Here is a 25,015-nt window from a genome sequence, read left to right as displayed (position 1 = left end):
GAAGGGAAGGGAAAGAAGAAGAGAGAAGGGAAGGGCACCCCCAATCCCTCATTCAGTGTCACCAACCAGCAGTTTCACAGGTGAAACGTCCCGTCCCCAGGGTGTGGGTACAAAATGGGCACAGGGAATGGACAGGTGGGGAGGAAAAACAGGTGACAGGACTCGAGGGAATGGCTGGAGCTGTGTCAGGAGAGGTTTAGGTTGGATCTCAGGAAAAGGTTCTTCCCCCAGAAGAAACAGGCACTGACCAGGCTCCCCAGGGCAGTGGGCACAGCTCCAAGGCTGCCAGAGCTCCAGGAGTGTTTGGACAACGCTCTCGGGGACAGGGTGGGATTGTCGGGGTGTCCTGGGCAGGGCCAGGGGTTGGACTGATGATCCTTGTGGGTCCCTTCCAGCTCAGCATACTCTGTGATTCTATGAAATATGTCAGTTACACCATTTCATGTTACACAACAACAAAGTCTTCAGGGGATGGTGCTGGCGAACATTCCCTGTGAGAGCCACGAGCACAGCAAGAAGTTTGGCACAAAGGGGCTGGGACTGGGGTTGACAAAACATCCAGTGGCTCTTACCCAACTATGTGCAAAGTGATGTTCTGTAACCAACCAGGGAGCAGTGAGTTACATCTCTAACACCTTTAGTAAAACCTGTGTTTAGAACAAAAGGAAAAATCCCAGGAGCAAATTCCTCCAAGGTGTATCCACCAGCTACCTCTCAAAAATGTCTCAAGGACATACAGAGGAAGACACATGAAAAGTTATATGCTTCCAGACAGTGACAGAAAAAAACCTCAACTTAGGTGCCAAGGGATGAGAAGATTCACACAAGACAAAAAGCAAGAAGGCAGGTTTGTCCAGAAAGGTCACTTTATTGGAAAAACCTAAAATGGACTTTAAACCTGCAGCCCTCCACCCACAACAGTCAATGGGCTCCCCACGTTACCTTAACAGACCCATTACAGACATGAGCTGCAGTACAAATGTTAAAAGTGCAAGTATTCTGAACTTCACACCTACTTTTATGACCTGGCAGGAAACACAAATGCTTCACAGCTCACAGAGAATTCGTTCACAGCACTTGGGAGTCCAAAACTGGCTCCCTGCATTCCCCACGGGGTACAAAAGACATCACTGAGAGTCCGATGCAGAACATCATAGAAGGTAGGGGTGAGGTTCCTTCAAATTCTTTTTATTGCAGTAAAACCTCTAAAAGGTAGAGCTGTACAAAAAGTCTAAACAGCATTATTTAAGAATAACAGCACCTTACGCTGCATTTGTTCTTATTTAAAATTCTATTTCCCAAAAATACATTCCTAAATATACAAACTATACAATCTTGTCACTTTAATGCTGGTTTCTGTGATGATATAACTTTAACCTAAAAATCTTCAAAACATCCACATACTGACAAAAGCTCTAATATACAAATGCCTTGGTACCTTCATAATACCACATAAATAACTTCAAAACCCAAACTGCATTTGTAGAATTGTCCGGAAAGCAAATACTTTATGGTGATCACACGTCGTCTGCAGAGAGTGTGGGGATGTTTATCCTTGGCCGTGTGAAAAATGCCATTTTCTCTCTAAAAAAAAAGATCAGTTGTTAATGCAACAGGAGTCTTGCCAGGAATGTCCATCATCCACATGAGAGTTTATCCCACCAGCTGTTCCCACAAGGAGCAGCGGTACATCCTCCCTTAACCTACACCTCTTAATTTACTTATCAGGCATGAGGCTGCAGTTAAACTCACAACACTGACCTTACCAAAAGCCATTTCAGAAAGGCTCAGGGTTTTTTCCCTTCTAGATCTGTTAGGGAAGCAAAGGGCTGCTTCTGTGTCAAAGAACCTGCTGCCAGGTGGGGAATGATATGGAGTACTCCTAGCTGCTTTGATCATGTGCAGTGCTGCAACGAGTTTCCCTGACTCTCAGACCTTATACTTTGATATAAAAATACAGAAGTTCTTATTAACATTTAACTACTTCTGCAAAGATCAGACTTCCTCATCAGCATCTTTGTTATCCACAGAAAAATCATGGCAGCAGTCCATTTTTCCTCCCCTTTACCTGTAATTACCTGAATGACTGTACTTCCAGAGGCTCCTTCCGACTCTGCCCTCGCAGCCTGTGGACATCCTTGGCAGCAGCTCTCATCATTTTATCAGCCTTTAGCTCACACTTGTGTTCTGTTTTTTGCACCTAAACAAACAATAAAAATAAACAACACGTAAACGGTTTTGTTTCCAAGAGGAATTATGTTATCCTAACTAATCTCCAAGTACAGAAGTATTTCAGCTGGAGGTCTGAGGGGTTTGAAAACTGTTGACTCTGGAAAGCATGAGCCACAGGAGCTAAACTGAAGCTTGTCAACCAACCAATGTAATGGAGAGAGCTTTTTCTAAGGTATTCTATCCAGCCTTTGGTAAGAATTACGGGTGCTATCAGCACTCTCTTGGTGTCTTCTTGATACACCTTTTAAGCCAAAAGATCAGTTCACATAAGAACATGGCACCCCACGTTCCTGCTGTGCCCAAAAGCATCTTGCACCAACTCCCTCCTACCCCTGGTGCCATCACACCTCAGTCTCTGCCTGGTGTCAGCAGAGGTGCCCAGCCAAGCCCAGAAGCTGGGAAGGAGCCCTGTACATGAGGGAGGGTGTGATGTAGAGTGAGGTAAGTGCCAACCACCACACGCTGCACCTACTGCAGGCTGGGAGGCTGCCCTGGCAGAACAGATGGCTTTTGTGACTCCTCCTATGGGCACCTGTGCTAGGGCAGGGAATCTCTGTGCTGGTAAATGCCAGGGTTCAGGGCTAACAGTCTGATGGAGCCGTACGTGGAAGACAAGAGTGACTAGTGCTGAGGCTTCCTTTAGTGATGGTCCAAAGTCCCCTATTCCAAAATCCCATTTTCCCCAACTAGCTGAATGAAGCCCAAAGGCAGGTGTTACTCACTCGTTTCTCCACCAGCCTCAGCAGCAGCCGAAACCTCTCATCGTCCTTCACCCACTGTGGCAACTCTTTCTCACCCTGACTTTGAGCTTGTTCCAGCTGTTCCTTCAGCTCCCTCAGCACTGAGATCTCCTGAACCAGCTGGTCGTGCCAGGTTTTTGAGGCTTGCAGGTCCAGCTCCAGGTCTAGGGAGGTGCGGATCAGACGCTCTGTACCGAAGGACTTGACTGAAGGCTGGAAAAGAAGGGGTGTATGAACACAGGGAGGAGAACTGTCCCAACCACTCCCCCCAGGAAGTGCCAAATATATCACAAGACCCATTTTTCCAACCATCTCTACTGATCCTGCTTTCCAGCCCATCTCAAGACAGAAAACACAAACTCAAAATCTTAGAGATAAGTGTTTTGATTTCTGTGTTTCCACTAAAGTTATTCCTTGGAAGCTTCTCCAAACAAAACAAACCCTGCTTGCACACCTTGCTCCTAAGTTTAATGTCTCATCTTCAGATGAATCCACAATGCTGCAGAAAAACCTGTGATTGTTTTTTCCAGTGACGTGTTGCCTTCTGCTGGTTTCAAGCACAAGCTGTCCCAAGAAAACCATCTCCTTAGGAGCTCAGTATCAGTATCCTGGGGGAATTTTAGTGACTGCCACCACAATGGGCATAGGGATTAATTGTGTGCCACGGGGTCACTACAACAGGGTCACCTGAGCATCTGAGACATCATTCTCCTCACCCTCTTCCCCAGCTCCTCACGTTTATTGTAAATACTTAAGAATCTCAAAACCATAAACACAGCAAAACTGTTTGTGCTACTCCTTGTGCTCTGACAAGATGGAAGATACCAGGAACCATCTTCCTAAATTCATTGTTCTAAATTAATTCCAACTTAAACATTGCTGTCATGTTCTGTTATATCAAAGAATCCTTGAGAGCCTTGAGAGACTTCTCACACACAAAGAAAAGGTTGTGAATGAAAGCATGTGGCAATTGATTTATGTTTGCAAATTTTTCCTTTAAAACCCTTTTCTGGTTTTTGCCAAGTGTCTGTGCCAGAGGAAAAAAAAAAAGTGGTGATGTTCTTACCCGTTTCACTCTGACACTTCGTCTCTCCATCGCATTTCGAACGAAGGGGGGCTTTTTGGATAGAGTTGAACTGTCACTATCACTGCGATTCAGCTGAAAAGGAATGTGAAAACCACATATTTTTCATGCAAGAAATACAAGCAGTGCATACACACGTTATCAGTGAGACCAGAGGGTTCTCTAAGTGGCTGTAAGTTTTGTGAAAGCTATGAAGTTTTGTGAAAGGCTACAGGAGACACCCCAGTCTGAGTGCACAGACAGATCCTGCCACAAGCCTTGAACTCTGTCCCTTTTTGGGAACTGTGTCTCTATTTCTGCACAGTCTAAGAGAAGGTATGATATGGGACTCTACCCCACTACTGCTCTTCTGCTGTGAAAGTAACTAGCCTGGGCAAAACAGCCTAGAAAAATAAGCTCTAAGTAATAATAACAACAACAACAACAACAACAATAATAATAATAATCTTTTCTAGCATCTGTAAAACATGGGACTTCTCTATCAGAGAATTCTCTTTTCTCTAATGACATGTATTTTAAGCTAGTGGTGGAAGAGGCAGGTTTACCTGAAAGCTCCCCCCTGGGTTTGTCAGCTGAAGAGTTGTCATGTTACACATACACAGCCTGCCTTCTTTTGTGATTGTCTCTAGACCCTTACAAAGTGCTCAGCTAAGTGGGGTTTAATTCCCTTCTCACATTCCTTCTCCAAGCTGGGGGAGGAGGGGAGCAGGTGTGTGGGATCTGCATGTGCTGGGACACAGTAGCTGTGCTGCAAAGTAAGTGAGGTTTGTTCCTCTGGAAGCACCTGCTTCTGAAGCAGAGAGAACCTGCACAGCAAATCTGGCTCAGCTGTGTTCAGAACACGCCCATTTGGGACAGGTTGTGCATGATTAAAAAACAGTGCTTGCTTGTTTGCCAATTCTACTAAAAAGAGGCATTATTTATAGTTTATTCTGACCCTCAATTCAGGAAATAATTGTGAACAAACATTTCAAAGCAGAGGAAGTGACATGTAACCCAAAACATGATCTGTTCAGTTACCTTGAGACAAAGCACACTGGAGACTTTCAGGCTTCTACAGTTTTTTTGCTGACATTATCAGGTAATACCTTTCCATTTCTATTAAGGTTTCACATTCACCTCATGTAAAGTCAGGTGGACACAGCTCAATCAGTTCAAATTAGCACAGAACAGTCTTAAAGCAGCAGGAAAGGGTTTGATATGCAGCCTATCCATCACTATTTTACAGCAGCCCTTCTAGGTCAGTTTGGGCATCTCAACATGCTGCATGTACCACAAACACATGTGCACATATATATCTTATAAATTTGTGCTTAATGCTGCTAGTTCCAGGGAAAGATACTCTCTGAGAGGTGAGGACAGAGCAAATTCTGAAGCCAGAGGGGGAGACAAGAAAGCACTGTCATGTTTCTGTGAAAAATTCAGACTAAGTGAACCCTGATATCACCCATCACAGCATTTACACCCTCGGGGTTGCCCTTTCCTTACCCGACACACGTACTGACTCTGTGGTCCTGGGGAGAAGGTTTTGGAGCGGATGATGGTGCTGCCTCTGACAAACTGAGTTTGGGGTGGGTTTGCTGCTCTTTTGTCTTTCGGACGAACCACAGTGGAGGACTGTGCAGGGCTCTCTGTGTTGGTCTCTTTATCCACCTGGAAGACAGAGCCTGCAGTGTAAGTGCCACCTTGCCATTGTCCCCATGACATGCACCCAGGGCTGTCTGACAGCCACACTCTCAGTCCCACAGCTGTTGCATTCAAACCCAGAGATTCTTTTGGCCCTTTCCATGCAGGGTGTCCTGACACTTCACTCCTGGAACTCTGGCTGCTACATGGACTGTATTGCTCCCTAAGGGCTCCACATCCATTGATTGCTGTACAACACAATTGATTCCAACAAGCTTTGCCTGTGGATCCAGGACATCCTTGTGACCTGGCAATCTCACAGAGAACAGAGGTATGATTCTAAAGACCATTATCTTGTTGTGCATCTGCAGCAGAGATCCAAATCAATGTGTAGAGCACGTGTACAGCATACCTTTGACTACAACTCCATTCAGAACTAAACAAGGTCAAACCACTGTCACATTAATGAAAACAGTTTTCGTGAGCAGCAAAAAATAAAGGCATGAAACAACCCTACACTACCTGTGAGACAAAATGGTCACATAGAGTCATTTACAAAGATTTTGGGTAGATAGAACATTTAATCATCAATGATGAACTTTGAAATAATTGCTCACTTCAACAGCAACCCTGTCAGCTGAGAAATAGGTTTACTCATCTTTCTGTTCAAAAGGCCTTTGACTGTACCTTCTCTGCTATTTCCACGTGCAGCTGGGAGTTCAGACTTTCTTCTGTTTCCCACAGAGATTTTCCAGCACAGAATTCTTCCTCCTCCTCTGCTTCATTTTCACTGATCTCATCCTGTTCTTCTGGATCAGGAACCTCTTCATCTTGCCTGTTAGGAACAGCTTTGTTATTGAACTGGCCTGTTGTGGCCAGTAGTGGTGCTGCAGCAGGAGTTACCTCCTGCAAGCTGCTGGACACAAACACATCCCCAAGGCAGCCAGGGGATTACACAAACTGGAGTGAAACTGCATCAGAAGGCAACATTACAGCCAAAAACTTCATCCTGATCTGGCTTCAAAAGAAGCAAGCTGAGGGTTCAGCCATGTGGTCTGGGCTTAAGGTGAGTGCATCTTGAGGGGAGCTCTCAGGATGCCACTAATCTCAGTTAAAAAGTGTGGCTGGACAAAACTGAAGCAATGTTTTGACATCCTTTTTAGCTCATTTGAAATCACAGCAGGCTTCTCCATCAACCCCATTGGCCAGGCTTACTTTTTATTTCAAATATTGGGCTTCATTAATGAAATCTGAATCTGAACTATTTAAACAACAGCCAAATTAATATTCAAGCAAAGCCTTGCACTATACAGTGAAGTTTTCAGGACATCCATAGAACATTGAACAAATAACAAAATTAGCATAGTGCCGTTGACTATTTTCAACATTTATCAGCTTTGTTCTCATTTTCCATGCACAGCCTCCAGAACAGAATAAATAGGATTTTTCACCAAAACAGAAACAGAAGAAGCCTCCCACAGCTCAGAATCATCTGCTCTTCCTCTGCACATGGATATCCAAATGCTCTGATCACCTCACAACACTAAGATGGTGGGATGCTACCTACCAGCTCTCTCCACTAGTTAAAGTGCTTCTGCTTTCCTCCAGCTTCTTCTCCACAGCTTCCAGTTCAACAGCTGTCTGCTCTAAGAGTGCTGAGACAGAGTCCTGAGGAGAGCAAGAGGCTTCTTGTGAAGAAATGACTCTCACAAACTGCACAGTGCCCAGCCTTTCAGGTCAGAACAGCCCCTGCTCTCCTCCAGGGGCAGGAGGGAGCCCTGCATTGTTCCAGCAGCCCATTGCACACCCAGGGTGAGCCCAGCCTGTGTGAGCACTCCTGGCCCACCTCCCCCAGCACGTGCACGTGAGCAGCTCCAGGCTGGGCCTGTTCCATGCCATGCGTGGGCAAAGGTAAGTGGATCTCGACTCGTCCAGCAAGTTCATTGCAGCAAAGTGAACTGCCTGGTGGGCAGACAGGCAAGAGCTCACACAGCACTTACACCAGATCAGGCACCACATCCCTCAGCTGCGTGAGGAGCAGGGTTCAGTAAGTATTTAGCCCAGGACAAGGGCATATCTGTAATCGACATGTTTATTATTTTGCTGCACTAAACATGTTCAAGTTGTAAATATAAACACACCAGCCTTCCCTTCTCCTCTACTCTAACAGTCCCTCTTGTTAGTACTGTTTAGAAGAGACTTGTTTGATTAAAGCAGTTGTTCTTACTGTTTTTTCAGTGCAGGGTACTTCAGAGTGACTGTTTCCTTGTTTGTTTTTCCTGTGTTGCTTCTGCTGATATTTATAACTAAGGAGGTTATACCACCGGGTTGATTTCTCTCCGGATCTGCATATTTCAGCAAGGCTGATTTGTGCTCCACCCTATTGAGAGAAAAAACACAGTTTTAGTGTAATACTAAAATGAACAACTACCTCACCAGTCAGAAGAAGTGAGAGTGAAAATCCAGGACTTCTTGACTTCGGCAAGTTTGACAAAAAGAAAAATTGCCTGTTTATCCCATTTCAACATCACTAGTAATGGTTTATTTATGTTTAGTTTTAGCATTGTCTAGGGCTTCCAAGTAACAAGTGTTTCACTACAGCAGTGTACAAGAATCCACAAGTATGAACAGGGCTACTGCAGCCGGGATAAATTACAGCCAGAGCTTCAAACAAAAAGAGAAAGCAACAGGAGAGGAAGAAACCCTTTCAAGAAATTTGCAAGGCTGACAAAAGTCACTGCCCAGCCCCAGATGTTTTAGCTTTGTAGGTTCCATTCCTCTTCATCTGCCTTGTCATTTTTTACTGCATTACATTTAGTACATAACCTGATACATTCAAAAACCAAAGTAATTGGTTCTCAGTTACACTACAATAAAAGCTTCCAAAAGGAAGAACAATAGTTAGAGTTTGACATCAAGTCATGAGAGAAGAAATATCTAGTGGTCTGACAAAGTCATTTATCTAATAATTTTTTTTCATGATCCAAATTGTTACTGCAAAGAATTCTATGTGGGACAGACCATACAGCCAAGGATTATCAAGAACACTTATGTAATAAGAAATTGCCATACTTTGGGGTGCAACATTCTGTCTAATTAAAAAGACGGAACAATCACAAAGTTATTAGGACAGAGCTGAATACTAACCAAACATTCCTCAAGGTGAGACTTATCTACAGTGCAAACATCGACTCTTAAAGTCTTCTGGCGCAAAGCCGGGTAAGAGATGGAAACCCAAAATACTTCATTGTACACAAGATTGTCTGAAGCTTCCACCGGTCTGGTGCGGAACAGGCAGCTCGTGCTCTCCGAGCAGGGCAGGACAGCCACACGGATGGTCCTGTGGAAACAGCACGGCACTCAGGGCTGCCCTACAGCTGGGCAGCTCCACACAGCTGTCAGGCAGAGTCATCATGGACATCCCTGTCCTATCCTATTCCCTGGAGGATCAGTCAACTGAGAAAAAAGGTCTTGTCACAGCGTCGGAGAGGGGAAGTGGCAGGAGTTGCCACAGACCTCGTCCTCCTGAATCTTGTCATCAGACATTGTGGTAAAAACATTGTTTTACGTGGTTTTTTACACCTGTGCAACTTGTCACACCCTTCTGTAGGTAGAAACAGCAAAAGTGAATCAAATTTTTGTCAGCACACAGCTGAATTTAAAAATCTTGTGTCCAGAATGAGTCTGGTAGAAGCTGCATTTTCCCACACCTGCACCTGTGCAGGTGTCCAAGGAAGAGTTCTGCAGCAGAATTAACACCCCCCCTCCACTCGATGCAGTTGCTACAATTAAACCTCACCAGCTAGTGCTAATTCCAGGCAAGTCTTTTCCTAGCAAATACAGACCTTTGGAGGAAAAAACTGCACTTTATTTCATTTTACAGCTCTATTTGTTGATAAGTGTTGCTACGCATAACAAAGTACACAAACATTTCAGAAAGGGTAAATATTTAAGAGTGTGAAAAACCATAAGCCAGTGTCAGTTTTATTCCCACTGGAATCCAATACAAATATATCAAGTGTGTTTATATCACCCACTTACACTTTTTGATCTTGTTGTAACAGCAGTGCTGGAACATTACTCAGCTGGATGACCAGTATTGCAAATTGCTTATTTTTGTCATCATATCTGAATTGGAAAGACACAAAAAAGCATTACTGTTAGAGAGTCTGCCTTGCTCTCCATGAATGAGCGTTCCACTTGTTTCATTAACACAAATGACATAAAAAATTTAAAAACAAGACAACACTATAATGGGACCATGACTGCCTATAATTTAAAACAAAACCAGTTGCATATGACATGAAGTTTTGCTACCAGAGCATCAGAATACAGAACAGCCCAGAACACCCAGAATTTAATTCAGATACAATGGACTACAGATTTGACTTAACATACATTGCTTTTCCTGAGGTCTGGTTAAATTGCTGTGCTGTAACTAAAATTTTTTGAAAGGCCTTATACAGTGACTGTAATAGAGGAAAGTTACAAGTAAAAATACTTGCAAGTACAACAGTGAAGGTATTATGGGTAATCATTGTTTTACTGTGGCTGGCCACGACAAATGAGTTTTGTGTTACGTAATTTTCCTCAAATCCCACATAAATTCTGCTAAGTCTTTTAAGGAGGGTGCCTCTGTGCCTGCCCTCCTATGCCTTACCCACTACTGGGATTCAGGTGTGGTCAGTGATTGTGACTGCCATTTACTCTCAGCAGTCTTCCCCCCACAAACTGGACACTTAAGGACACTGCAAGCCAGCAAAAGGCTTTCTCCAGCCCAGCACTCAGTGCTCCCATTGCTGCTTTGCACCCTCATAACACACTAACACCAGCTGATTTCCAGTGACACAAAAGAGGGTAACTGGTCCTAAGAACCTCCTGGAGCTGAGTGTATTTCTCAATTACACTACCAAGAGGGCATTAGTTAGTTAATGCAAATAGGACAGGATAAACAGGGTAAGAAAACAGCACAGAAAGCACCATCTTTCAAATCCCAGCTATCATTCTTTTCCATTGGAAGGGAAATCCAATAAAAACCTGCCACGCTTACCTCATTGCAATTTGCACTTTAGCTGTCCCAACTGCTTCTGTGTCATCACTGTCAAACACCATCACTTCTGACACACATGGTCTGAAAGGAATCAAAGACAATTAAGGACTTGATTTGCCTCTTATTGAAGTGTTTGCATTTAGGTGATACAAGATCTTTTCCCTGCCATTCAGGGGTTAGGGATATGGATTTTGTACAACTAGCAGCTAAAAGAAAGCTCATTTAAGAAGTAAGTGCAATCAGCCTTAGAGGTATGTGTTACAGTGCTTATCAGCAGAAAGTCATATGTCTTCCCTCTTCACTGCCAAAAAAAAAGCCACACAAAGACTGCAAAAATAAGGCAGTGGGGGATTTTTAAAGGGTTCCCTTGACTGATTTTAGTAAAAACGGCTGACTGCCCAGCAAGAGAAATAAGACTTAACAACTGCAATCCTGTCCTGAATCATGACAGCAAAAATTCTCAAGTTTTATTAGATTTAAGTAATTCCTTTGTTTCTTTAAGAAATCAAACTGTCTTAAGCACATTAAAAGTGACAGAGTACACTGACTGGTCTTGCTGGAAACAGCTATTCTGCATCATTTTCCTCCCCATGTATTCCTCCTCCAAAGTTTTATGCACTGAAAGTCCCCAAAACTACATTCATTGTCTAATTGACTCAAGAGGCTACACTGTAGCACATGAAAACAGGATTAGCATTCTTCTCTTCTAATTATTTTCCATATTACTTCCTAGCATTCTCTTGGATTTCCTTGCTTTTCAGCTACAAAGGACACATGGAAAGCACATCCCACCCTGACCATCTAGAACAGGCATCAAAATGGCACTGAAGTCACCATGAAGGTTGGTAAACTGATAACCCAAACAACACTAAATAACATCAGACATGTGAGTGTGCATGGGATGCCTTCTGTAATTGCCACATGTCATCCCTCCTCCCCTCTCCACAGAGCTGCCTGTCCCCTCGAGGGGACACAGGGGCTCTGAGACACCCAACTGTCTGACTGCCTAGGTTGAGAACCATAAGCTCTAATTTACAGAAGCACTGCACTTCCTTGTCAAAGTGAATTGTGCTGTAAACATAAAAATTACTCATTTATCTAGAGAATTAATGAAAAAAATGAATGAATGGGGGGAATATGAGATGAGCAATTTTTTGCTTCTACAGTTGTGTCTTGCAACTAATGACCCTCAGTGCTAATAAAAACAGGAGGAAAACCCATGTTAGAGCAGCTAAACCAGGTACCAACAAGATCAGTGCCTTCCAGTGAACTTTTTTCAAAGCTCCCCAGACAGCTTGAGCAAGCAGTATGGGAGGTCCACAAACCCAGCAAGAGCAGTGACTCCCAGCTCCAGTGACAAGTTTTGTCCTCAGGGGGACAAGTCCTGCAGGAGTCACATACTGGTTCCAAGAACTTGGGAACTGCATCACAGCATGTACACATCCATGAGGCACTCCAAGGTGCCTCTGCTGTTTTCCTTAGACATCCCAAATCCCCTCCCACTGACTGAGGGCTGTCACTGACAGCAGAGTGGCTGACTGAGAGGAGGGGAACTTTACACCTGCCAGATGGCTCTGCTACCCCCACCAAGGCAGCAGTCACAGCTTACCAGCACTTCCACAAACAGACCAGCTGTTCAAACAGCTCTCTGTGAGCTTGCTTTCTGCTATTATGGGAAGCACGGGCCATTTTGATAATCAAATTCAACCTGCTCATGGATTTTTCAGAATCCGAGATTGAGAACTTCAGCTGCCGAATTACAAAATAGGTCACAACCAGCAGTATTCCAGCTGACTCTGTGTGCAAAGCTGAGTCATTGGCTTCATCCTAGAGAGAGATCTGATGTCTACCTTTGTACAGACGCCTCGTACACCCCGCTATCTCCAGCAACAGATTCATCAGACACTGCCGCTGACACACACGCCACCTTCAGTGCTGTCCCTCCAGCTGTATTTATACCTGTCAGAAAAGCACAGGGGAAAACCAAAAGTGGGTGTTAATGAAAATGAACTCTCTGAATAAGCAGCAGCTTTTTTTCTTCTCCTCCCCTTGAATTGCATTTTTTCCCCCCACCCAAGTACTGTTAAGCAACAGGCACATTTCTGAAGACAAGAGAGGGCACGGGTGGGGTGGGCTGAGCTCAGAAGCAACCATGGAGTGAGTGCACTGGGAACGTGTTCGATTGCCCTGAAGAACAGAAAGCCTCAGGAAAACATGAGGAACAGCCTGTGTGGTGGAGGTGAGAGCAGGGCTTCATCACATGTCAATGAACCATGGGTCCTGCAGCAGCGTACCCATGGGTTGAGGTTACACAGAGGTTGTGCTGAGTGTGTTCCAGTGAACTTATTTATAAGTTCCAATGAACTTATAAATATGAACCAATAAAACAAGTCACTCTTAAGCAGACAGTAGACCTTCTGGTTCAGCCACCCAGAGAGCAGCAGCTGGGCAAAAGCTGCTGACCAAGCTCTAGCCTAGTATGGATTTTGGGGAGAGGCATATTCTGCCTGAAGAGCTTATGCCAAGTTTAGCTTCAAGGAGGGGGAACAGCAAAAAAACCCACCCCATGACTACTCCTAAACCCAAAAGGTTAGTGTACACAGGACAGAAGGCAGGTCCACAAAGACCAGGTTAATTAGCTGAACATGGAGAGAAAGAGATATTCTAAGATTTAAAAGAGCAGCCACGTGCAGGAATGCAGGGAAAAGGAGATGGGTAAGAGAAAGGAAGGAAGGTGAAGCAAGGAGTTTTGCACAGAGGTGTTATCTCATGTAAATTCCTTGTGCTACAAAACTGCCCTGGAAACTTCTGTAAATTCTGCATCTTTTCTTGAACATTTCTGCAGAGAAGTTTTGGCCCAGAGTCTGGAGAACTCCATCTGCCAATGTGGGTAAGGAATGCTGGGCCATACCCAGCTCCCAGATGTCCCTCACTGTCAGGGCACTTGCCCCCAGACCAATATATGGTTTCCATCACTTGTTTTTTCTTTATTAAAAAACAAGTTTGAGTTCTGATTGGTCTTTTGGGTTTTGGGGATGGTTTTTTGTGTTGTTGGGGTTTGGGGTTTTTTTCACAGTCTCGCAAAGCCACTCAAAGAATTAAAACCAGCTTTGAATAAACTGGTGGAAAAAGTGTGCAAGCTCAACATAGGGTTATGGAATACCATAAAGATTTGTTCTACAGCCAACAGTAGAGGGTGCTACAGGTAACACCAATCCATTGAGACACCTGTGCCATTTGGGCCCGTTTATCCATGGATTTTCTGACACTACCATCAAATGGAATTTTTCATCTTGGTATTCCCATAGAACTATCACAGAAATAAAATGTCCAGACCTTTTCCTCATAGGGCAATCCACATAAATAGAAGTTAGCATCTGTAACACAGTAATTAAAACAAGTGGATCCATTTGATAGTGGCATTCACAGTTTAATCCATCCTCCTTCCTGCCCTGTGCAAGGGCCTGGTCCCTGCTGTGCTTTGGATCACAGGCTGTGCTGGAGGTGTGTGGGCAGGGGCAAAACTGTGGTGCTTCTTTCCTCAGTGCTGCTTTGCACCTCCTAGTCCATGGTTTTAATATGAAAATAACTTCTAGATCAGGTTGTTTGAGTTCTACACACCACTCTCAGAAATGCTGCTCTGGGAACCCCTTTGCATGAGGTTTCCTTACTGGGAAAGGCATCACAGGCTGGCCTCCACACACCTTACCTCTTTTTCTCCTTCAGTTACCGCTGCCATCTAGTCCTTTCAACCCAAAAAGCCTCATTTTTTACCACTTCTCCTGAGCACCTCGAGGCCAAGGGAGGTGAATACAGAGGGTGCATAGACCTCAGCAATGAAGTCAGTCTCTGTACAGTGGAGTGTTAAAGTGTAAACCTGAATTAAGAGGAATAGTTCCCTGAAAAGGATTCATCATGCAGCCATCCTTTTCCTTCCTGTTTTTGCAAAGGACTTGGAAGCTCAGCCCTGCAAGTCTTAAGCTCTTTCATGCAGCTAATTAATACAAAATTTGGATTTTCAGTTTTTAGCCTTAGGTCTGTGAAGAGGTATCACTCTAATAAGAAAGTTTATGGAAGAGTACAGAACTGACTCAACTCTCTTCCATATTTCCAAGCAGGCAGATAACACTACCTGTGGTTTTCCACCTTTTTTTCCCCACTCATATCAAGAATTTAAAGTTTGCTCTTCTCTTCCTGCCATTTTCCCTTCCTTGGGCTCTCCTGGAGACCCCATGACAAAGCTTTGAAGAGCCATGTCATGCACTTTCCTCACATCCACACCATTTAATCAGAGAATGCAGGACTCTGCCAGATCCCAGGTTTTCCTAAATTGCTCAGTTATTCTTCAGGTGAGAAAGGAAACCTTATTTCAGTCCCAGAGGCAGCAGAGGTTCTGTTCTAACAGAAAGACAAAGCAAATCCCTCAGATATATACTGCTGAGCTCTGCTTACAGAACACGTGAGCATGCTTTGCCCAGGACTGACCACCCCAGATCCAGCCACTGCATTTCCAGTGTTACACTGAACCACCATCCCCCCTCCCAAAATGCCTGAGGAGTAAAACCTCATCTCGTTATTGCCCTGAAATAAACTACTTATGGTGATTATTTTGTCTGCTGACTGGCTAACAGCAGTAATCACTTAATCTGCTTAACACCTGAGCTTTCACTTTAACAGCCTTGGCAAATCTTGAAGAGCTAAAAAGGTTAAAACTAATCAGTGCCCAGTTCTAATAAGAATAATTAGTGTTTCCTACTCAAATGCATAATACCTCTTGCTTTTAGGAAAATGGTAGCTCAAAGGGGAAGATTTGCACTCGTGCCTTTTATTGTGTTTTAAATAATGTCAACCTCCTTAATGCAGAAGGCAGTGATAACATGGTACTAGTTCCCTTTATTCGCACAGGCTGTTCTATAATCCTGTGAAAACAGAAACAAACTGTACTGCTGGTTCATAGGACTATAGCTTGCAAGTTTATATTGTCTTTAAAGCTCTTTCTCGCTGCAGCTACAAATCCAGTCCTTTCACTCACTGGATTTTACCCAACTACAGCCAAATGGGCTTCAGACAGGCCCCAGCACTGTGCCCTGACTGTGTCTCCTGCTTTCCATCCACCATTCTAAAAAAGGATGAGCCCTCCCCACCCACCAACAAGCCATATGCATATATGAGAACATCCACTATCTCTAAATGTCTTATTTTATCACACTCACAATCTACACACGTTTTTGTTGCTAAGAGACCACCCGCCTCAAAACATCAGAATTCAAGCACAGCCTTGACATGTCTGCTCAGCTGAAATTAATAAATTCATTGCCACTGATTTACTGGGAACCAGGGCAAGATCTTATGCATTCCAAAGTGGAAGGGAAGGATTATTACTATAATTTCTTAACTATTAAGCTCAATGGTTTTCCCAGCCCTCCTTAAAAGCTTGGTCAAAAAGTTTGTGTCAATATGGCATTATGTGTCTCCCAGACCCAAAACACTAGATGACATTCTGAATAGTTTAGTGCCAAATTAAACCAGGAATACCACCACAACCATTTATATTTGCACATCAAATCCCTGTGAGTTGTGCACACGTGTGTGTAAGTACAATAAAAACACACCTAAATACAGTCTTTTGAAAGACTCATCAGATCAGCAGCATTTTTTGTGTACAAATTAAAATACCAACCCTTCCTCCCAAACAAGACAGAACTCACAGCTGAAAACACTTTTCAACATAAAGATATCAAGATGACAGAGAGCTTCTGAAACACTTGCTTCTCAGGGCTTTATGAACTACATTAAAAATAAATGCATGCAGTGCATACCTTGACCTAGATGTTTATCTCCTGCTCTAGGCTCTTCCAGTCTACAGTTGCCACTCCCAGTGTTTAGGGTAAGTTCTGAGAGATTTGTACTTATCTCTGCATCATCAAAATCCATATGGCTTGAAAAGGCATCACCAGCTAGGAGTGGGTCTATCACCAGTGGAGAGCAAGGTGGAGACGGAGAAGAGAGAGATGACCTTGGAGACAGTGATGTCATGGATTTTGGAGTACCAGACAAGGATCTCAGAGCCTGAACGCGACTCGTGGTATCTGCTTTTTGAGTTTTTGCTACTTCATTTTCATGAATAGTGGTGATACAGCCTGATGGTCTGAACCCAGTGGCTCCTTCCAAGAGCAAGTCAAGCTTGTTCTGATATTCTGAGTCCAACTGCTCCAACTGCTCCAGGTGCTCGTAGTAGAGATCAGTGAAACTGGCTGAGGTGGATGAATCTTGGCTGGAGGTGGCAAGAGATCCTCTGCTAGATGCAAGAGACCCAGGGCTGCTGCTCGAGGAGAGGGAAAGCATGCTGGTGGAGAGACTGGAGGAAACAAGTCAGAAAACCATTACACTGTAATTTCTCCTGAAAACACTGGAATGTCATCAAGCCCACAGGTTTTGCTTTGTTAGCTCAGGCCATATGCATTAGTCCCCACAGCAATCCAGAACCACAGTCTACGCAGCAGGAACATTGGGTCACTTCTCAATAAAAACAGTGTCATTCATACACATTTTTCTGCTCACCATATCAAACCCATAAGAGCCCTTGTTTAGCCAAAACAACTCTAATGAACAGTTTCAAATCAATTAAAATTAGTGACACCATCCTCCTCCCGCATCCGTCTGGAAAACATCTTTGGTTCCTGTTAATCTTCAAAGCACAAAAACCAGCCAGGCCCATGCAAGAAGATGAAGTTATTGCAATGAACTGTCTGACCATTTGGAAATTTTTTCTTCCATTTGCCTCAATTTTGGATCTGGAGCCAAAAGACAATATCACAGCTGCCTGGAACTGGCCCTCAGAGATCACAGCAGCCAGCAGCTCCCAGAAAACTGGCAGGATTTACCTACGTGAAAGACTGCTACATGGAATACAGGGCCAAAAGAGCAAGGGAAAGAGCTGGGGCTGGGCTGTGAAATCAGTTCACACACATTATTCATCCCTAGAGTTCTAGGTTCAGAACATAACTGACAGCAAAATTAATGTTAAGCAGGTGCCGAACAGAAGTCTGTTCAGATGAGAAAGCCCAGACACCACAGCACAGTTTTCTGCTCAGAAGACCAACAAATACTCCAGTAGTGACTACAACATGTACCATCTCTAGAAATTCCATTTAAACCAACACTCCTGCTCTGGATATTAAAGACCCTGCTCATTACTGACCCTCACTTCAGATAGGGATTAGCTACTGAAAAATCACTGCATATGTAAAAGTGGCTTAAGTTGCCCCACTGAAAAGCAGTGAGATGTTAATAAGCCTAATAAATCCTTATTTATTATTTATGGGGTAAAAGCTGGAAGCTACATTTGCGTAATTATGTCCATGACCTTATGAGAGAAAAGGCAAGTATGCTGTATTTTGTATAATTTTGGCACAAGATGTTTTCTGCATTTGTATGACAGATGTGTACTGCATCACATTTGGTCAAAAAAGCTTCTGAGTGAAATATAATTGAAACATGAGAGATGGTTTTGCATATTGGCAATATATGTAGATGTGTCAAGGTCTAATAAATTTACAGCTTTTCAGTGTATTTCACTATGAAAAGGGAGGGGGTTTTAGTTAATCTTTTCCCTATCAAAAAACTGTGCTTGACTTCCTTTTGTGCATAGCTTTGAATGCCAGACATTTTGCATTATGGGGTTAATAACAAACACTTATTCTTCTGAAGGAGCATGCCAAGAACACTGGGCACATGGTTAGGAAGAAATTAGTTTCACATGCTTCTTGGTCACCTCAAAAGATCCCTAATCAGCTAGGTGAAATGAAAATAGGATGCATTTCCACTGCATAAAAGCCTCACAGATTGCTACTCTCCATGGTGGCTTATTTACATGTCAGTCTTGCACTATGACATGTGCAGTCTTTCCAGTCTTTTCGGTGTCATCTTCACAAAATCAAACAGAATCCAAGTGGAGCAGAAGCTACAAACAGAGCAAATTCAGTACACACTGATAGGAAAAACCTCAAACAAAAAACCCATCGAACTTTCTTGAAAATGAGAACAATAAAAACACAGTTTTAGCAAAATGATGATTTGACCTTACTTCCTGCAATTTGTCTGGAAACAGTAATCCTGTGCTTTTCCAAAAATATAGCCTGAACTACCAGGCCACATTCTGACTGCAGAAACCTTATGGATCACAACAGATTCAGGGATCTCTCAATACATTGTCTGCACTTAAAGCAACAGCACATTTGGAAATAATTTAGAGAAATACAGTCATGACATTCATACATGTAGCTGCATTACTAAGATCCACTTCACTTGCTGTATGTGTGTTAAGCTGTCTTTAACATACTTCATTAATATAATACTTCAGGAATTCAACCTGTAGTGAAAAAATCTCAGCTATCCTTGGTCACCTAAATGTTACATGTCTGAAGCAGAAGGGACTGTGCAAACTCCTGCTGTCAGGCAGAGGCAGTTATTCAGGTTATTCAGTCCAGTGAAAAGCATCCATCTAAACTGATGTATGATCCTCGAGGCTTCTCTTTCCACTGCCTACACAGGGCTCTTAGGTCACTACTGAAAGGCCTTGCAGCCCTCTCAGCTGGCAGATGAAATTGTTAGCAGAGAAAGGCAGTTAAAGCACCTACAGCTTCTGGAAAAGGTCACCTACCTTTTCAGCTGGGTGTGCAACATTGCAACTAATCGTGTTGTTTCTTCCAGCTCCCGGACAAGCTGATTTCTTTTGCTACTCAACTTCAATCTAAGAGAAGACAGAAGAAAAAGATGAGCAAAAGCAGCATTTACTATTTAAAATGCAGATTAAAGATAAAATCCACTTTTTTTTTTTTCCCTGTGAAATCCTACAAAAGTTAATAAGAATACACAGTATAACAGAGGACAGAATTTGGTCGAGATGTGTAAACGTTTACCAACTTCAAAAACTCTTACAATGTGGAACTCAATCCTGAAAACATTCACAACAGGGGAAAATAATTACAGCTAGCACCATAAAAGTTAATGTTTCTAGGATCAGAGCTCAAAACAGTCAAGCAAATTTTATTCACTATTCATTATTGCATTCCTATAGTTACTGTGCTGATAAATGTATAAATGCCTTCATTTCCTTTCACTAAGGTCTGTGGATGACTAAGGGTTACATGATTTAGTTATTAACCATCTCATTACAGCTCTACATGAATTATTGACTTCAGCAACATCTCAGCTTTATTTCACACCTGAACTGGTTTGAGACAAAGCACTCGGGTGCTCACACCCCAACTTAAGAGGTCTCTGGACACAAAATCCTTCCTCAGAAATATGCTATTTCTTTGGCACACTAGAACATCACCATATTCCTAAAAATCCCAAATGAAAGGGTTCATCTTAAGACCCAAAAGATTCGTCAAACCACTGATATTTCAGGCTGGTAAAAGTCTTGCAGCTGAGATGTCTATATTTTTTCCAGCATGATAAAACCATGAAAAGACTATATAAAAAACTGGTGTCATCTGGACACTGACCATGTAGAAGAAATGAAAATACAGAGCCACAGAGTGAATGCAATGTGCCTATTCCATACATATTCAAGAGACTGCAGCTACCAGAAACATTGTTGTAGCCACCCACGTTAATACATCCAGGTTGTAAAACACCTGCAGGCAATGCCTAATGCAGTATTCATCCTCACTGTACATCCCCATGAGATCTCCCCCTGCAACACAAGTAAAATTAGGGAGCATAGCTGGCATTTTTTTCAGCTAGTTTAGATTCACAGGATATTCCGTGCAAGTCCCACAGCCCTGTCAAATACCAGATCCTACAGGACTCACATACGAGGATGCTGAGAACAAACAACAAATTTTAAAAATTTAAAATTCCATCTGCTGACATTTACCAAGCCTCAGACTGCACAGCAAGTGTAGAAGCTGCTGTGAGGTGCTGGCTGCATACAGAAACGTTACACTGCACTAGCACCACACTGGGTTATTTTGAGCATTTCTCACATTCCTATAAAGGATCCATCATAGGAACAACAACCTTTCACCCACTGGGGGATTAAGACTTGCAGGTGGGTTGTCTGGGAGATGATTTCAGAAGCCTTCTAAGAGGAGTGTCCTGGGAATCTGAGGGCACACTGCTCTGAGCAGTCGGCCAGGGGATGTTGCCGCTTGCCCCTGGGTACCTCTCACCCAACAAGGCACACTCTGTCCTGTGCCCACTAACCTACCTCTCAGTCAGAGCTTTGCTCTGAGTGTCTCTGGCTGCCTGAAGGTCTTCTTCCAGGCGCCTCCTCTCCATCTCCAGTCTCTCCACCTCCCCTCGAGTCCATTGTCTGGGGTTAATAAACCGCAGTTCTTTCAAGAGCTCCTCCTTCTCATTAATCAGTATCAGACGGTCCCGCTCGGAGTCCAGCACGCCCGGCCAGGCCTCACTGTCAAGCTTAGCCAGTTGGATTTTCAGGTTTGCTATTCTGGAGGAAAAAAAACCAACACAACAAAGCAGTTATTCCCAGAGTAGCTGATCTCCTGCTCCAGACACACAAAGGTGCACCACAACCAACCACATCTTCCACTGCCCTGAGGAAGAATCTCAGCCCAGGGACAACCACCCTTGTGACCCCATTACCAAAATGCTGTCAAAGTGACAACAACCCCTGGCATGTGGACATGAAGAATGGTGTTTTAACTCAGGTTTGTTCCCAACAGAAAACTAAGTCTCTAGCTAATCTGTAGTGTCCACCAGGCAGGGAATAATATAACAAAAATTCTGGATCTCAGAAAAAGCTATCATATGCCTTACAGCCAATGACCTCACAGTAGTTCATGTGGAGAGTATCATGTGGCAAATATCTGATCTTTAATTAGCTTTATGGAAAAGAACTGTATACTTCCCATATATGATTCAGATAAAGATCAGTGGTTACTCAAAAGTTTAGGAATTCTTTTTTGTCTTTACAATGAGGAAGTTAATCATGTCTCCATGCTGCTACTGGAAGCATTCACTTGTTGACTCAACAATAAACATTTTAGACACATTAAAGAGCTACACTACTTCTGGGGCACCCTGCACCTGCAAATGTGAGGAGTCAGAGAGGCAATAAAACACCACCTAAATCCAGAGCTTCCTGCTTGCACCCAATTTTAAGTCTATTTTCACTAGAGGTATCATTCCAGATTTCGGTTTAAAGTCTGAATCACCAGTCCTTCAGCACCACACCACATGAGCTCAGGCAGGAAGATGATGACTAAAAGCAAGAGCAATACAGATCTAGAATTTAGCAAGAGCTTTGACTGACAGCACAGCTTGTGGCAGCCAAGGAAGCTGCCTCCTTTGCACTCACTGACCTACAACTCTCCATGACCTGACAGGGTGATCATGGCAGTTTGGTGAGAAACCATAGTACAGATAAAGCTGAATAAGAATTACCAGGAACTCGCATTTCTGGAACTTGCACAATCAAAAATATCAAGTGGAAAGCAGGGAATGGGAAGGGCAGAATGGGCAAACAAGAAGAAAAAGTATTTTGCAATGTAAGGCAAGATACTTGCAAAAATAATTCACCTCACTGAAGACCAGAGGCATACGTGCCCCTTCATGTGATTAACTCAGGTTAATCTCTCACTTGGATTTAGTAAATACATAAGAAATGGAAGTGAACTGTGTGTGTAAAATGAACGTCCAATATTCATCTCCCTTTGAAAAGGGCTTTGTGATCTAGTGACAGAATTACTGGACTGAAATTGGGCACAATAAACAGCTGCAGCCACTAATCTTGGTTCACCTCTTTCTAGAATTTGGTTTATGCTACAGAAGTGCAGGACGGTGCTGCTTCCCCCAGCAAACCAGCACACGTGCAGGCACAGAGCAAGTTTAGTGCCAACCAGCAAAATCAAAGTGTGTGGGGTAAGCAATAAGATGCAGATCTGGGCAGCAGCAGCTACATGGCTCCTGAATGGCCTTGAAGAATAAAGCTTTGTCTTCCAAGCTCCAGAGGCCAAGAGGAACTTGAGCCCCAAGAGAGCCTGTGAAGGATTAGGCTCACACACACCGACCTGCCTCCACTGTCACAGGAGACACAGCAGAGATCACCTTTCTGAAGAGAAGCCTCACTTTCTGTAAACCCATTTCCCACAGCAGGTTGCTCACTCTAATTAAAGTTCCATAATTGATAGATATTCAGCTCAACTATTTTTAGGTCTTCTTAAGAGCTGTTTTGTTTTTGAGTGCCTGATTAAGTGCAATACTGTGCTCCAACGAAGAATTAACAGTGGCATTAATTCATAATCCAAGAATTCCTCTGTGCATTTTGAAGGGATATGAGTCTAAGAGGATTGGCTGGCATTAATCTGATCTCTTTTGGCATACATTTGCATGGATATGGCTTTTCCACGGGAATTTGTTCTCTATGCATTTCCGAGTTTAACAGCTTTGTTAAACTAACCTCAGGTTTTACCTTTGGTAAATGATCATTCTTTTTGTCCTTCTCATTTAAAAGGAGATTTATGTATTCTATTTTTTCCAATAAAGCAGCACCATTACAAAAGGAAGACCTTGCAGGCACTTGGCTGAACACACCAGAATTCACTGCCTGAGTCTGAACTGCATCACTGCTGAGCCAGGCTGGGTTTGCTATGCTGGGCTCAGGTCACATCATCTTTCTGAATGGCCACCAGCTTGCAAGACTGAAGAAATACTGACCAGGAAGGTCAAGTTTTATTTCACTGTTTTCTTTTTACCTAGAAAAGGCAGTTAGATGATTTATTCATTGTCATATCAAGTCTGTTTTTTTTTCTTTACCAGGAAAAGTTAGTACTGTCTATTATTATGCAACACAAGCACAACACATAAAATTTTTAGTCTCTTTGGAGAGTGTTCAATGTTCAACACACACAAGCATCTCCACTGAATGGACATTAAGATGTGTATCTACAACCAGTAATTAACAATCCTATCTGACATCAGCCTCTGTTTCTCTCTGTGTCCTTTTCTGGCAGGTTTTACATTATCTGCTTTAGGGCTTTCCTGCTTTAGTGGTGGGTAAGGGAACAGGCAGAATTGTGTCCTGACAGATCTGGTGTAGTGAAGGCCATCAAATTATTCACCTACATCTCTGCCTTTAGTCTGGTCCACCAACAATGGTGTAAACACAGCCTGCCACAGTCAAAAACAAATCTAGTAGTTCTAAACTAATTAATATGGGATCATCTTGATTTCAAGCCTTCAGTTTTACCTTTCCAGAAAATGCAGACCTAATAAGGCACATGTATTTCCACCATTTGGTTCCTTCATAGTACATGTGTGGGCAAAGCATTTACTCTTCTTTGAGTTTTTGAAACATTTTAATGCTGCTGTGGGGACAGGAAACACTTCTAACATCACAAGAAAGAATTTTCACAGGAACAGAAGGTTCCTTGTGAGTCACTATATCCATAGTATTGTTCCAGCTTTAAAGCAGTCAAGGTATTTGTTTCTGCAGCTCCTACTAAACATTCTGCCAAACCCACAGTGCTCTGATAGCTGGAGAACTTTGCATTTTAGCATCAATCATTCATATCCATTCAGATCCATCTTTCCTCATAATAATATTTTTTAAACTCTGAGAAAAACCTATAGATAATCTGAGACAGACATGGGGAATGGGTATCAAATATTCTCTAATTGCAAGATGTGTGTATGCCCTTCATCATTACTTCAAATGAACTACTGCACTGCCTTTATATAAAGTTCTGACTCTTTTTAAAGAGCATATTGATTATGTTCTCACGTTTGCCACTATTCCCTTGCCCCTCCTTGGAAAAGATACAGGCTAAAGTAAGAGCATTCCTCTTACCACTGAAGAGGTAAGATCAGTGTGAATTAAATTGCAGTCTTCAGCAAAGCTTAGAAGTAAAAAGCACTTTTAACACAGGAAAAATTAACCACTGCATCTGAAGGAATAATATTTTTCATGTTATTTCAAAAAGTCACTGCATGATTTCAATGTCAAGGTAGTTTGGCAAATCTTGGACTGGTAAAACAAATAGTTCTGATGAAACTGCTCCACGTAAGAAAAACAGTGTAAGTTTGTGTCAGAAGCAGCTGAGCATTCACAGCCTTTGACAACTGCCACAGACAGATCAGATTTTATGCCACTGAGAAACATGGCCTATTGGCCGTGCCAATATATCAAAATGAGAACATTATGAGTAATCTCAGCCTTAAAGCTCTTATTTCTAATTAGAGGCTGGAGAAAAATCCTTCTCTTTGCATATATCCCAGTACAGAGTGTACCAAGCATCTGAACTTTGTTAT

The 25,015-nt window shown here is 42.9% G+C and overlaps 1 protein-coding gene across 1 annotated transcript in view; it reads right to left on the bottom strand.

Annotated features, from left to right (window-relative positions):
- Positions 1-848: 848 nt before the first annotated feature.
- The window catches only part of WWC1 (WW and C2 domain containing 1), a 35,422-nt gene continuing 11,255 nt past the window's right edge, over positions 849-25,015 (bottom strand). The window contains exons 9-23 of the mRNA XM_018073579.2: positions 20,952-21,194; positions 19,395-19,484; positions 16,552-17,090; positions 12,583-12,691; positions 10,733-10,813; positions 9,724-9,810; positions 8,830-9,022; positions 7,910-8,062; positions 7,250-7,350; positions 6,370-6,517; positions 5,545-5,709; positions 4,039-4,131; positions 2,955-3,185; positions 2,079-2,200; positions 849-1,584 (exon numbers count right to left, since the gene is read on the bottom strand). Of these exons, the coding sequence (XP_017929068.1) occupies positions 1,518-1,584; positions 2,079-2,200; positions 2,955-3,185; positions 4,039-4,131; positions 5,545-5,709; positions 6,370-6,517; positions 7,250-7,350; positions 7,910-8,062; positions 8,830-9,022; positions 9,724-9,810; positions 10,733-10,813; positions 12,583-12,691; positions 16,552-17,090; positions 19,395-19,484; positions 20,952-21,194 (2,422 nt within the window). The 3' untranslated portion in view covers positions 849-1,517. The remainder of the gene's footprint in view (positions 1,585-2,078; positions 2,201-2,954; positions 3,186-4,038; positions 4,132-5,544; positions 5,710-6,369; positions 6,518-7,249; positions 7,351-7,909; positions 8,063-8,829; positions 9,023-9,723; positions 9,811-10,732; positions 10,814-12,582; positions 12,692-16,551; positions 17,091-19,394; positions 19,485-20,951; positions 21,195-25,015) is intronic.

This window comes from Manacus vitellinus, unplaced genomic scaffold, assembly GCF_001715985.3.
Source record: "Manacus vitellinus isolate BGI_N305 unplaced genomic scaffold, ASM171598v3 scaffold_25_pilon, whole genome shotgun sequence".
NCBI lineage: Eukaryota > Metazoa > Chordata > Aves > Passeriformes > Pipridae > Manacus > Manacus vitellinus.
This window is presented reverse-complemented; position numbering and strand designations above follow the sequence as displayed.